This window comes from Peromyscus eremicus, chromosome 4 (assembly GCF_949786415.1).
Source record: "Peromyscus eremicus chromosome 4, PerEre_H2_v1, whole genome shotgun sequence".
Classification (NCBI taxonomy): Eukaryota; Metazoa; Chordata; class Mammalia; order Rodentia; family Cricetidae; genus Peromyscus; species Peromyscus eremicus.
Window position 1 is genome coordinate 31,453,394 of NC_081419.1, and position 15,263 is coordinate 31,468,656.

Below are 15,263 nucleotides of genomic sequence, written 5' to 3' on the forward strand. Positions count from 1 at the left end.
GTAGGTTCATCATTATTTCAGTTCGATTTAATGAGGTCTTGATCTGAAAGTCAGAGAGTCCAAATTATTTTCTGGTGATTTTGGAGTGCCACAGTTGAATTAGATAGAATTCCCACTTAGTCTTTGAATTTCTTGTCAGATTCTGTGTTTAGGCTCTTTTTCTCCCCTATGTGTAGAAGCAAATCACCTTTGCTGTTGGGTTGTTGATGTTTTTGTTTTGTTTGTTTGCTTTTGAGACAGGATCTCACTATGTAGCTCTGTCTTTCCTGAAACTCACTACATAGACCAGGCTGGCCTCACAGATCTGAGTGCTGGGTTTGAAGGCCTGGGCCAATACACCTGGCTTGCAAATCATTGTTGCTTTTAAAGGTTTTAAGAGGTTGTGTGTCCCTATGAAATTTTGGTAATTCATTCTCTAAAAGCAAGACTTTTAGAAGTTTAAAAAAATTAACACACACACACACACACACACACACACACAGAGCGAGCGAGCGAGCGAGCGAGCGAGAGCACACATGTGTCTGCCACAGTGTGCATGTAGAGAGGTCAGAGGATAATTTGTGGTGGTCATTTTCTTCCTTCTGTCACGTGGATCTCTACGATCAAACTCAGGTTGTTAGATTTGGCAGTAGTCATTGTTACTATAAAGCAGGCGCCATAAATTAATTTTACTACATTTATTTATTTACTTGTGTGTACATGTACATGTGTGGGAACACACATGACCCAGTATATATATGGAGGTCAGAAGACAACCTGTGGGAGTCAATTCTCTTCTTCTATAATGTTCAGTCCAGGGATTGAACTCAGATCGTCAGACTTGCTGGCAAGCTCCTTTACTCACAGAGCTAACTTGCCCACCCAAGACGATTTGATTTTTTTTCTAGTTAGTTTTTGGAATTAGCAAAATTAAATATTTATTTATATGCAAATGAAGTATATTTTATACAAAATTTAATGAATATAGGGACCATATGTAGTGTGTTCACCAAAAGTTTCAACTTTTCCAGTCGTAGGAGGAATCTGCCCTTTGGAGCACAGATGACATTTTTCTATGAACCAGATCTTTGGCTAGTCAACAGAATGTAAAGTGAGCTAATTTACTATAAATAATTTACTAAAACACTTACAAGTGCAAGAAAGGGCTAACTTAAAATGACTGATGGCTAATTTTCAGACATATGCACGTAAAACCATCACCATCAGATTGCTAATGTTGATTTATTATCTGGCCTGAATTTGTCTTAAATAGACAGATAGAAAACAGGAATACTAATTTTAGGCAAAGCATGAAAAACCCACAATGTCTAGTTTATCTAGTTTATAATATCTGGACTAGCACTCACTGTAATGGGTCTTAGAGGATTCTGGCCCACTTGGTGATTAGGAGAGCCCCCTTTGACATTTGAGGAGAGGGACGGGGTGGGGGGAGAAGACAGTTCTGGGTAAACAGGACAGGAAGAGGTGAAGGAACAGAAGTACATTTCAGAAGTAACCAACACTACATGGCCCACCCAGCTGAAAGCACATCCTTCTACCCACACCAGGACCTACGTCACTAGCGATGTCCCTCGATGTCTTGGCCAGCTGGACAGAAATCGCATCAACAGGGAGATCATAACCTTTCTTCAGAGCCTCTTCCCAACCATGTTTATAGAATTTCTGAAAAGTAAAGAGACTCTTTAGCACTATTCTTTCCGTATTAAAATTGCAGACAAACCAATTAGGTAGAGAGTGAATATAGAACCTTAAAACCATCTACTCTGATGCTAAACACAGAGAAAACCACACACGCAGGTGACAAGTAGACTCAGTACTGACAGAGTGTCATGTGATCTAGCTTTGGTTTTCATTTCATTTTAGGGTGATGGTGTGTTTGAACACAGCCTCTAGTGTTTAGCAACAATCTGGCCCTACTGGGTTTATATTCTTCCAGCAGTTAACAACAGTCTGGGACCACTGTTTTAAACATTAGTGTTAAAATAATTAAAAAAGAAAATTGGATCACACCATTTCAACTACATACATGATAAAAGTAATAAATGCCTTCTGTAAGTTTCAATAAATGAGCTAGCTGATCTCATTGAATTTGTGGGAGGTATCTTAAAATTGCCATAGCAAACTAGTCATCAAGGACTTCCTGCATGCTGGGTACTGTGCTTTGCGCCTTACAGAGTTTTTTATGTGTTCCATAAAAGTGCCAATGTCTCAGGCACTTTTATGGTCCTAATTTTAGTAGTGAAGGAACCAAACTTCAGAGTAAGGTGGTTCTTTCAGTATCAAGGAACTCATAGATACCAAAGCCATAACTTGTATCAGGTCTGTTTGACATAACTTCATGTTTCAGTAATTATTTACGGCAACTCTCCTTTGCACCAAGCATAGTGAGTATGGAGATTGGACAGACGTAGCTCCTGCCTCCTTGGAGCATACAGCCAGGGCCCTCATTCCTAACAATGTTGTGAAAGCCCTCTAGAAGGAAGAGTCTGATTCACTTCCACTGCCTCAGCATTTATAGCAGTTATTTCCTATCACATCAGTTTTTAAGTTAGGAAGTTTGGAGGCAAAACATGTCATCCACGTGCATGCTTTCCTTACCTGACTGTACAGTGTTTGATTCTGCTTGGCTTGCAAAATATCTGGTGTATCAGGCATCACGTGAATCTTGGTTTTATCTTTATTCCAGTCAATGGTGTATAAATGCTAAAAAGTGGGAGAAGAGATACTTTACGTGTGAATAATAGTTAAGGATAAATGGGAAAGAAGATAAGCAGACTATTTGAATGCACTTAGTTTGAACTAGAAAACAGTAAGGAAAAATAGGATTCAGAAGAGACATCAAGAATAAATTCATATTCTTTTTCTAAAAAAAGACTTGATATACTTGATATATATTTATATACATAATATCATATATCTATCTATTATATATATTTATGTGGAGAGAGAAAGAGAGAGAGAGAGAGAGAGAGAGAGAGAGAGAGAGAGAGAGAGAGAGAGAACCTGAGCCTTCCAACTGCTAGGGTGACAGGTGTATTCTCTCATACCTGGTTCTAATGTCAGATTTGGAAAAATAATATTTTGCATCTTTTCCATCTTTAGAATGGAGTGAAAGTACTTAGGATATATGTATTAAAAATCTAAGCAATTTCTGACCCATTTAGAAAGATAAGGGAAGACACTGCAAGAGATGGACATTGAAACGTGGTACAGGCAATGCTCTGTAATAGTTTACTACTTTCTAGACATGCAGGACCTGAGTTCAATTCCCTAAATTAGGGCCCGAGCCTGTTGACCTCTTCTTGACCGGGAGGAAGGAAGAGCGCTGCTTTCTCTACCTTATTCATGGTATGAGCATTCTGCTTGGCCAGCACCATGTCCATGGAGTCAGTCAACTTTTTAAACTGGAAGCTGCTGGGATGCTGGCGGTACTTCTGATCGCTGGCATACTCAGTTGCCTTCTTGGCCTTTTCCACCTCTAGGGAACCAGCTGGGCTCCAGCCAAGCCCTTTGTACCACTCGTTGTAGTCTTGCTTATACTCATTCTATAACGAAAAGAGACAAACTTGACTTCACTTCTTCAGTTAAGACACAAAACTATGGTCTATAAGACTGTGGTGTCTCTGTCCGTGCTGGGGACCCAGCCAACCCCCGCTGGAAGGTTCTCTTACATCACTCTGGATGTGATTCATATTCCTGGTCAGCTCAATGTTCATGGCATCTGGGAGAAGGATGTACTTGTGGATGAGGCGCTTATAGTTAGTGTTGGTGATGTTGGCTTGGGCGTCCTTGGCAGCTGTGACGCTCAGCATGTCGGCAGGGGTATGGTAGCTGGTCTTCGTCTTCTCATAGTTCTTCTTGTACTCTCGATCAGATTGCATCTTAGCCACTTGCATGGAATGGACTAATTTGGGATCATCCTCCAGGCTTCGGAAGCCAACCATTTTCCCCTTTTCCTTTTCATAATTGTGCTTGTATTTATACTGTGAAGAAAATATGAATTAACATGAAGAACAACTCTAGTGTCAATATTCTATATTTCCATAAAATTGGTAGTTGCATATGGCTCTGCTGTTGACGAAACACATTTTGATATTTGCTTATGAAGCTGGCCGCAGAGTTCATACCACAGCCCCCATTTTATATGAGAGTACACATTGAAGGACTTCCTGGGGTGACTGAGGACTGGGGTGCATGCCATCCTGTGCTACCCTGACTTGTTCTTACACTCTGTGGCTACAGGAAGATCACAGCAAATGAGAGAAAAAGGAAGCTCCGTGTGAGCAGTCCGGGGCTGCCAGGGAAATAAACCATCTAGTCAACTGCTGCTGAAAAACCGGTTCATGTATGGAACACAAAGCATAATTTTAGAGCAGCTTCATTGTCTGGATTTCCTTTCTCTCCAAACTGACAAAACTAAGGAGAAATGTTGCTATTCCCACTCAGCCTCCACAGAGGAGAGACAGTGAACTGTACCATGCTTCTTAGTCTGCCTCTTCTCAGGAGGTTGAGTGTGAGGTTAGAGGGGCAGAGCCAGGAAAGACATAGGACTCCAGAGTACCAGAGGAAGAACTAGGGGTTCTCAGCAATGGAGGGAGTGGAAAGCACTATACAGGAAGGGAGGATGCAGGATGGGAGGGAAGAGGAGAGAGTGCAGCCTGGAACAACACGGAGAGCTCAGCACAGTACTCCTCATCGCTCCACGCCATTGAACACTTCTGACAGCAGATTTTCGGGGCGCAGATCAAGTTTCATAGGACAGTGTTGTGCTGGCACACCAGCTTTCTCAGGCTGTGGGGAGCCTAGATCATAGCGTTCATACATCTCTGTGGCATGAGTTCACCCACCACAGCTGACGCCAAGCCACCCATGTTTTAACAACTACATGGCAGGTTTCCTCATTATTTAAAGGGCAGCCATCATCACCATCAATGATCAAAGCCCCAGTTACATTACATGAAGTATCCTGCTTGGGATTCAGATGCCAAGAAGTGGAGAGTTCATCTAGACCTCCTGAGGTGGGAAGCTGGGACCTGTGAGGTACTAACATGACTAGTATTCTGTGGTGTCTTTGTATGTTTCCCCAGAAATGCCAGAGAAGACACAAGCATCGTCAAGAAGCATCTGTGGAGCACAGCGAGCACGGGATCATGTCTACTTTCATATTTCATCCACTCCGTGTTTATGGTTCGGTTGCTCTGCTTGGTGGCTGGCCACCGTTCACACTTACGTCACTTGCAATGTCTCTCGATGCTTTGGCAGCTTGGATAGGAATTGCATCCGTTCTGAGGTCATAGCCTTTCTTTTTAGATTCTTCCAGAGACAGTTTGTAGAGTTTCTGTGAAGAGAAGAAAGGCATCAGGAAAACCTGGCTTTATTCTAGAAGACTGACTAGTTGTATAGCAGATATGTTATTGGTGGTCGATGGTTAAATGTTCCAAGAAACATCATTATGTATGGGAGAAAACAACAAAGTAAAACAATTATTTGAGCTCAAATGTGTATATATATATATATAATTGTAAAAAGGAGCGGTCCTGGTCCCTGTGAGGTTGAAAATATACTGTGAAGATGGCAGTCCAGCAGACTCCTACTCATTTTGATCAAATAAGAGGCAAATAGCGACTACAAAACAGCCATCGTCACATGCCAGAAGAGCACCCCAGTTTTACAATGGTCTCTTTCACTTATATAAATAGTTGTGTGAATTCCACAGTCAAATAAAAAACATCAGCAATTCCAAATCTCTGTGGAATTCGAACAAAGAAAAGGAAAAAACGTGCCCATCTTGGAGGAGTCCCCAGCCACCAGAGACTGGAAAAGAAGGAAGTGAGTTAAGCAGCAAACACATTTTCTACCGGAAGCTTCACATTCCTATTGTAGGGCTCGTCCCAGTTTGTTCAAGACACTCAGTCTCTTTCTTTCTTTCTATTGCTTTAATCCTTTTTAGGAGCACCTCCACAGCTTGGTAGAGGGGTTCCAAAGGCTGGGGTTCTCTTCTGGCCCTGGGCCTCTTCCTTCCTGCCAGATCTCTTCAAAGGACTATCCCCCCAAAGATGAATTTCAATAGTTCTTCAAAGCCCTAACTGCTGTCCCAGCCTCCATTAACAGCCCTGATCCAAATTTTAGTGTTGTAGAATATTATTTTAAGGTGTGTTACTTTTGTTTATGTTGCATTTGTTTAACTCTGTGAAGCTGTGTTACTGTGCCTGTGTAAAACACCTAATGGTCTAATAAAGAACTGGCCAATAGCAAGGCAGCAGAAAGGATAGGTGGAGCTGACAGGCAGAGAGGATATATAGAAGGAGAAATCTGGGAGGAAAAGAAAAAAAAAGAGAGAGAGAAAGAGCTGGGAGCCAGAGAAGGAAGAGGACTCCAGGGGCCAGCCACCCAGCTACACAGCAAGCCACAGAGTAAAAGTAAGATTACAGAAGAAAGAGAACGGGGAAATGCCCAGAGGCAAAAGGTAGACAGGATAAGTTAAGATACGGAAAGCTGGTTAGAAACTAAGCCAAGCTAAGGCTGGGCATTCATGAATAATAGTAAGCCTCCATATGTGAATTTATTTGGGAGCTGGGTGACGCCCCCCCTCCCCCAAAAGGGAAAAAAACAACAACATTTTAGCAGGACAGAGATTAGAGAGGGAAAGACGCCAACTTATCTTTAATAAAGTACAGTAGTCTATTAGTTTTTAAATGTTCTCTCTCATAAATTAAGAGACATCAGTGAGTTAATTTTCTATTCCTGGTGGGAACGGGCTACAAAGAAAGATGGCAACAGGGGGATTATACTTACATTACTCATGTTAATTGCGTTTGCTTTTGCCAAAACGATCTCTGGGATATCAGGCATGATGTGGATTTTGGTCTTGTCTGCTTCCCACGCTTGTTTATAGAGATGCTGGGGGAAAAATGCAAGGTAGTATTTAAAACTCATAAAACGATCTCACTATGCACACGCAGATTATCACGTGTATATAGATGTCAGTATTTTGTGTATTCTTCTAAGTGAAAAATAACACGGTGGAGGAGGTGCAAGTCAAAAAATATGTCTGATACCTTTGTCTTAAGCCTAGAGGTGGACTCCCCCTCCTAGAGCTTTCTAAGCATGCTGTTTCAAAATAAAAGTGAAGCTGGGCGATGGTGGCACATACCTTTAATCCCAGCACTTGGGAGGCAGAGCCAGGGGGATCTCTGTGAGTTCGAGGCTAGCCTGGTCTACAGAGCAAGATCCAGGACAGGCACCAAAACTACAGAGAGAAACCCTGTCTCGAAAAAAAACAAAACAAAACAAAAAGTGAAATCATATGACACATAATGTTTACAGTTTGCTTTTTTACTTCAAAATATGGGTTAGACATCCTAAAACCTTCTGAAAATAATCAAATCACTCCATCTAGGAAGCCGCAGAGGCATGAGCCAACTGATTTAAACAGTTCTCCATTGATAGACATTAATCTGTGGTTTCTAGTCTGTTTCTACTGCAGTAACAATGTTTGGACATGCACCACTCAGGTTTCCAGTCCAGGAAGGACCAGCTCTTGGCTGGTGGATACTTGGTTATCTGCTATTGGTCATTGGCCAAGGCTCTGTTGAACCTGCATTTCAGTTCAGTTTCTCCCTCTGATCAGACCTCTCTCCTACAGGTACGTCACACTTATGTCACTTGTAAATATCTAAAATATTTTTTAAGATACTACCTTAAAAAAAAACTGCAAGCCTCAAATTCCATATCGGCATCTCTTTTCAGAAACTCTAACCTGCAAGAAACACATGTGTGTGTCTCTGTACACACGGAGATTTCAGGAGTATAAGGAACATGTTCATTTTTTTTTCACAAATATTGATTAAAACTTTACATTAATATAAATTTGCTCATCGATACCTTGAATGGCACAGCTCTGGCATGCTGTCTGTGGCTGGTCTTTGTTTTGGCCCAGTGTTACCCAGTATAATTTTCTATAATGAAGAAATGTTTTGCATAAACCAATATGGTAGCCCCAAGCTTGACAGGGCCACTGAGTACCTGAATACATGGCACTGTTAAAGAGGACTAAGCTGTTCATATTAAATTGGGCTGTAACACACTACACACATGCGGCTTGTGACTTATATGGCTAGTGGAGCTCCAGTGGAAAGGCAGTGGCTAGTCATTTGAACCCCGTTCTCATCCAGGCCAGCCACTGATTGACTGTGTGTCCCGCAGAGGTGTCCTACCTCTCTGGGGCTCAATTTCCTCAACTCTGCAACAGGGAAATTGAATCTGATAATCAGTAAGTTCTCTCAACATCAGCATTTGTTATTTTACAATCCTTACCTTGATATTATTCTGACATTTTCATCACTAATACTGGAAGAGAAAAAATAATCTAATTTTTATTTCTTTGGTTTTGGCTTTTAAAACAGGATCATGCTATGTAGACCAGGCTAGGCTCCAGTCTCCAGATCCTCCTGCCTTAGACTCCTGGATACTACCAGACTGAAAGAATCTCATTTAATAATATTTTAAAAGATAATACATCTTTGTGACAGTTTAGCTTCTAAATAATAAAAAGGGACAGTGAGATCCATGCTTTGTCTTTTGGGAAAGGTCCCTTTCAAGGGAGCAGGTCAGCTGCACAAACCAGCCTCCAGGGGAGACAAGGCTCATTATTCAGCTCTCTGTCCAGCTCAATTAGAACTGTCGTTTTCTACAGCTGTAGAGTGTTAAGGTCCAAAAGCCTTTTTACTTACAGGTATTTCTAATTGTGATCCACATGCTATAGCTAGGGCTATATCATATATATATATATATATATATATATATATATATATATATATTTTTATCTGTGTATTTTATTTTAAAGTTTTACATATAAGCATATATAAAAAGCATAAATACACATATAAAAACAAATGTCCACTGTTGATATGCTTGACGGTCTTGACACTATTTTACAGATATTTCCGTTGTATAGAAAAACAAACCAGTAAGGCTTCTCTAAATAATTAATAACACAAGGAAGCAATGAAGTGGGGCAGTTACTATCAGGACTGCCCAGAAGAAGCCCTGGTTCCAAAGCTGCAGCCATGGGATGGAATTCTCGGTGATTATATTAGAATGGTAGAGTTCGGCTACAGGTCTTGACAGGCACTCTGCTAGCTCAGCAGCCATGGCCTCACCTGAGACAGGCAGGACTCATCCTCGTAATGCATAGTCAAAGGAAGGACACCAGGCTGGGCATGTAGCTCAGTTACTAGAGGACTTGCCCAGCATGCACTGGTTTGATCTCCAGTACTGCATAAACCAGGTGTGGTGACCCATACTGTAATTCCACCATTTGGGAGGTAGAAGCAGGAGGGTCAGAAATTCAACGTCATCCTTGGTTACATGGAAAATTTGAGGCCATCCTCAAATTTTAGAACTGTCAATTTTCTACAGTTGTTGAGTGTTAAGGAGGCTCCATGAGACCCTATCTCAAAACCAAACAACAACAAGAAAAAGGTATCATTCATTTTGTTATGACAGTGAGGTGGATGGTTCATTAAATATTTGGGGACTAATTAAGAATAATTAAGACTAATTAATTAGTATTCTTAATTAATACTAATTAAGAATAATTTCTATCTTTTTATAGCCTCTGGGGCAAGGAGAACCTCAAGGATGGTCTCTCCTGCTAGCAAAGTCTATAGATTAAATGTAATGGATTCGCTTTGATGCATACGGAGCACTACACTACTGCAAGACTTACTTCATTCATAATTTTTGCATTATTCTGAGCCAAAACCATGTTCATTGAGTCCATCAACGTGGAATACTTCAAAGTGTCTGGGTGTTGCCGGTACTTCTTTTCACTAATAATCTCCATGGCTTTCTTGTTTTTCTCAGCTTCCAGGGAGCCCAGGGGGAGCCATCCAATGCCCTTCATGAAGTCGGCATAGTCTGCCTTGTACTGATTCTACCGGAGAGGAGAGTAAATCAATGATCAGAAGTAATCAAGCTTCCTATGAATCATGAATGGGTGTTTGACATGCCATCATTTCCACTCATTTTCCACTTGCAGCATTATTAAATGCCAACCATTCCACCCTAACCCTTTGTCTTTTTCACATTTCTTCACACAAGAAATTAAAAACAAATAAATATCTTAGTGATGTGTTTTTCTCGATGCCTTCATAAAGAAAATGTGTTAAGAACCACTAAATGGATTCATCTTCCAAGTGATTACAATCTCCTGACACGTAATTAGTAAAGCTCCCTTCATTGATAGGTTAATTCTGAAAATCAGATTTCTTTCAGGATTTTTGAAATGCCATTACGTCTGGTCACTCATGAGCTGCTTATGATATAGGTAACCACTCTACAAATGTGCATCATTTTCACGTACATCACTTTGAATCTGCATCATATTCTTGGCCAACTCAAAGCTCATGGCATCAGGAAGCATGTTGTAGGTGTGGATTATGTTTCTGTAGTTGGCATTGGTAGCCACTTCCTGAGACTTCTTGGCTGCCACCACGCTGAACATGTCCACTGGGGTGTGGAAGGATGTCTTGGATTTCTCATAGCCCTTCTTGTATTCCCGGTCTGATTGCATCTTGGCCACCTGCATGAAGTGCACCAACTTGGGGTCGTCTTCCAGGCTGCGGAAGCCAATGTGCTTCCCTTTGGCTTGTTCGTAGGCTTGCTTGTATTTGTACTGTGGACAGACAAGAAACATGGCAATGAGCTAAATGGTGCAGGTGAGAAAATAAAATGTGATTCACTGGGCGCTCCTGGCTTTGGTGTAGGTCAAGAAAGTTAGAGCTTCCTCTAATGAGGCAGAGAGGGACAACAGAGCCAGGAAGTGATGGCTCTGTACTTCAAATGTTGGAGAGTGATCTCTGAAGCAGTATCTTCACTCCCTCAGTGTGTGAGCACAGAAAAGGCTGCAAGTGTAATTCCTTAGTGTGTCTTCAGGGTGAGAGCTGGCTATGGATCTCATAAATAAAGCGCATAGATCGCACCCTTAAATTTGCTTAAAATTGTCTTTCATAATTCAAATTCTCTTAACTTATTTTAATATGACGTTATAATTTTTACATTGAACAAAGAGCAAAATGATTAGAGGGTAGCTGGCCTGTGTGAAGGGAAATGTCTTGGGATAGTGTGTCCAGCTGGTGAGCTGACCCCACTTCATGACCAGGTATAAGCCTGCTTTTCTATACCTTCACTCATCCCAAGGGCGTTCCAATGGAAGCACTTACATCACTGGCAATGTCTCTGGAGGCCTTGGCAGCCTTTATTGAGATGGCATCAGGCTTCAGGTCATAGCCTTTCTTCTTCTCTTCTTCCCAGCCCGCTTTGTATAGTTTCTAAACCAGGAACCAGAGAAACAACAGCGAGTTGTTACTTCAGTTACAGCAGAGCTCTTGATTCCAACGTGGTGGGCATGTCAAGACAGACATCCCACAAGTGTTAGCTCCCTTCAGTGTTTTCCCCCACTTCTTTGCTGTGGATATACTTACATCACTCATGGTGATCTGGTTTACTCTGGAGAGCAAGATGTCTGGAGTATCAGGCATGACGTGAATGGTGGTCTTGTCTTTGTTCCACTTTTCAGTGTACAGTCTCTGCAATGAGAAAGCCAGCCTGTGACTACAGTGGAGCAGGTTTGTAATAATGGGAGCAAGCGGAGGGATGCATCTACATGGTGGAAGATGATGATGAGAAAAATTATTAGACAATGGAGCCCTGTTCCTGGAGCCATCTTGCTCCACTTTATAGTCATGTGGAGGCTTGGTAGTTCTGTCTCGTCAAAGTGTCGACAGAGAAGAGCTCTCTAGAAACTGTGAAATCCATAATATTCTTTTAAAAAGTGTATGCATGCATGTATATATATATATATATATATATATATATATATATATATATATGTGTGTGTGTGTGTGTGTATATATGTATGTATGTATATACATGCACACACAAAAAAAACAAAAACAAACACCCCCCCCCAAAAAAACCACTACAGATCCCTGCCCTCTAACCACGAGACAAAAGTGCTGAAGACTCATGATGGGCACTTTAGGCTCCACGGTGCAATCATCTCAGGCTTCTGAGGCTGAGGCTAGCCCCTGGGCTCTTACCTTATCCATAGTCAGCTTGTTGCTTTTGTTAAGTGCCTGCTCCATGGTGTCCATGGCGTACGTGAACTTCAGCTTCTCGGGATGCTGGCGATACTTCCTCTCACTCAGAATCTCGCTGGCTTTCTTTGCCTTCTCCACCTCCAAGGAGTCTATGGGGACCCAGCCGATACCTTTCATCCAGTTGGTGAAGTCAGATTTGTACAGATTCTTTATCAGGAGGAAAGAAAATTTCATTTCAGAAAGAAGCCGACCTTGGGTTTCTTTGGCTACAAGACTTAGTGTCAAAAAGAGAAGGGATGGTACTGAGGAGAGAGGAGAATGCCCAGTGTTTACTCATTACATTCTTTTAGAAAATAGTGGTTATGAAAGTGATTGCATTCATGGTGATTTCAAACTGGAAATCCTAATGTAACAATTTGTTTTAAAAACTAACTTTCTTAGCCAGGCATGATGATACAAGTCTATAATTCTAGCATTCATGAGGCTAAGACAAGATTGTGGATTCAAGGTCAGCCTGTACTATACAGTGAGCTTAAGGTAAGGCTAAATTGAAAATAAAAACAAAACAAAGAACAACAAAACAGGATGAAATTTTCAAAACTGCATTGTGAAGAATATTATATATCTTAATTCTTTCACAGAATACACCATATGCAGTCTAACACACACACAATTTGTGTGTAACAATGGGTCACATATCATTACATAAATGAAATACTTTCACTCTGCAAATCCCTGGGTCAGTGCAAGAAGATGTCTCTGGTGACGCTGGTTCTTCCCTCCCACCCATGGAAATGGGAAACCAACCACCCCAGCTTCAGACTGGTACATACATCACTCTGAATTTGCATGGCATTCCTGGAGTGCTCCACATTCAAGGCGTCAGGCAGGAGGGTGTAGTTGTGGTAGGGCTGTCTGTAGTTAGTGTTGGTAGCAACTTCCTGAGACTTCTTTGCAGCGGTCACACTGAACATATCCAGAGGTGTGTGGTACCGGGTCTTGCTGGCCTCGTATCCCTTCTTATACTCACGATCTGATTGTATTTTGGCCACATTCATGTAGTGAACCAGTTTAGGGTCGTCCTGAAGACTGAGAAAGCCAATTTGCTTGCCTTTGGCTTTTTCATAGGCCTCCTTGTATTTGCACTATTTGGAAGAGAGGGCCAGACAGAAGTTTGATATAAATTGAATTTATTTAACAATCTATACAAAGGCCAAGTTCAGTCTGAATCTAGATAGTAGCTAAGGTATTTTTAGCATTTTAATATACAACTTGCAAAATATTTCTAACGGATGACTATAACACTAGTTCTGAGAATAATACATAATATAATGATTTGCAATTTATATCTAGATTGTTCATTAGTAGATTCTTTGAATGTGCTCAAAGTTTTCTGAAAAGTTTATTAAGCAGTTGTATATTTCTATCTCATTTCCATTAATAACTTACACTACTTTAAAAAATATTTATGTAATCATGACTCCATTTCAGCAAAGCCCTACTCCAAATTAAAATATTGAACTTAAAATGAATGAATTCATACTCTATTGTGATAATTATATCAACTCATCTAGAATATATAATTAAAAAAACAATTAAAACATTGTTATTTAACCTACAATGCTTCCTAGTTTCTCTTGTTTCACTAGATTTGTTTCTTATATAAATAAATTGTGAAATTAAAACAGTATACTCTTTTAAAATGTTTGGAGACTTTATTTAATCATATTTTAGTATAATGAGACTTTTTCTTGACAAAATCTAAATAAAAAAATTAAGTTCACAGTGAAAACTGTGATTTCCAAACTTTGCACAACTAAAAAGAAAATGTATCTATAAAATTTTAATGAAGTTTTAAAAAATATTTTCAGTGAAGCAATAAGAAAATATCATTGGCACGTAGGAAATAAGAAAACACTTCTATATTGTAATCTTTTCATGTGCTTCCCTCTAGAGATCATGGTTTCATGCACAATATGTATGCAGATTATATAAAACACACATAGTTTGCCTTACGTCACTAGCGATGTTCCTTGAACTTTTGGCGGCAACAATGGGAATAGCATCTGGTCTCAAGTCGTAACCCTTGGCAAGGGTTTTCTTCCAGTCCGCTTTGTAATGAGCCTGTGAGAAACAAAGGGTCGCTTTATCATTTGACATTGTCTCTTAGCAGAAGAGAACCTGCAGCTAAGTGACTAGCTCATACCGGTGTGTCTGTTACATTCTTTTTTGTAAACTGTAATAGGGGCTGGAGATAGAGGCTAGTAGTCCTACCACTGAGGAGGCTAAAAGGAGGATTATGGGTTCGGGGCCCTCCAGTATTATACAGGGAGACCTTGTTTTGAAAAAAAAAATGGAATTCAACAAGAACAACACAAAACCAGTAAGCAATCCGTGGTGTAATCTCAACTAATGACAAAATGTCTAAGTTTGTGTGACATGCAAGGGAAAGAGGATGCTTTGAGTGTAGGATAACAAAACGTTTTCATAAATTTCTGTATTTTCAATCTCTCCTTTAAGAATGTCATATTTGTGACAAACTTTTCATACTAAAGCGTTTCCAAGTTAGAGAAATTCATTGTTATCAAAATTTTAAGATTCAGATCCAGTGCTGCTCCTATAGCTTTTGCTGTTAAAGTGCTTTTAATGCTGTGCTACAAGAGAAAAATTTAAGGGCCCCAAAGCATAGAAATGATTACCAAAAACCCTGCACATCTAGAAGACAAAACAGTACCTAAAATGTTAAAAATAATAACGAAGCTATCTTTTTTTTTTTTTAACTAAGTTATCATTAAGAATGAGCAGTTGCTGGGTGTGGTGACAGAGGCTGGCAGGTCTCTATGAGTTCCAATCCATCTTGGTCTACATAGGGAAGTCTAGGCTAGTGAAAGCTACACAATGAGATCCTGCCCAAAAATATATAAAATAAATGAACAGATTTTTTCAGGTTTAATTACATTTTTAAATTAGAATCCAAATGTTGAATTTATTTGTTTTATTTTAACTTTGAGATGAGGTCCTACTATGTTGCCTGGGCTGGGCTCAAACTCTTGATTCTTCAGCCTCAATGTCAATGACCAGTGTCCTAAGCTCCTGACATCACAGGCACATGCTATAACTCCTGTCTTTATTATTCTGGGTTTAAACATAGTAACCAAT

The 15,263-nt window shown here is 40.3% G+C and overlaps 1 protein-coding gene across 2 annotated transcripts in view; it reads right to left on the minus strand.

Annotated features, from left to right (window-relative positions):
• Neb (nebulin) overlaps window positions 1-15,263 on the minus strand; it is a 197,974-nt gene that overhangs the window by 130,306 nt on the left and 52,405 nt on the right. For both annotated transcript variants that reach the window (XM_059260462.1, XM_059260461.1), the window contains exons 38-50: window positions 14,121-14,228; window positions 12,938-13,249; window positions 12,105-12,311; window positions 11,487-11,591; window positions 11,226-11,333; window positions 10,367-10,678; window positions 9,731-9,937; window positions 6,796-6,900; window positions 5,231-5,338; window positions 3,672-3,983; window positions 3,339-3,545; window positions 2,599-2,703; window positions 1,555-1,662 (exon numbers count right to left, since the gene is read on the minus strand). In XM_059260462.1, coding sequence (XP_059116445.1) covers window positions 1,555-1,662; window positions 2,599-2,703; window positions 3,339-3,545; window positions 3,672-3,983; window positions 5,231-5,338; window positions 6,796-6,900; window positions 9,731-9,937; window positions 10,367-10,678; window positions 11,226-11,333; window positions 11,487-11,591; window positions 12,105-12,311; window positions 12,938-13,249; window positions 14,121-14,228 — 2,304 coding nt within the window. The remainder of the gene's footprint in view (window positions 1-1,554; window positions 1,663-2,598; window positions 2,704-3,338; window positions 3,546-3,671; window positions 3,984-5,230; window positions 5,339-6,795; window positions 6,901-9,730; window positions 9,938-10,366; window positions 10,679-11,225; window positions 11,334-11,486; window positions 11,592-12,104; window positions 12,312-12,937; window positions 13,250-14,120; window positions 14,229-15,263) is intronic.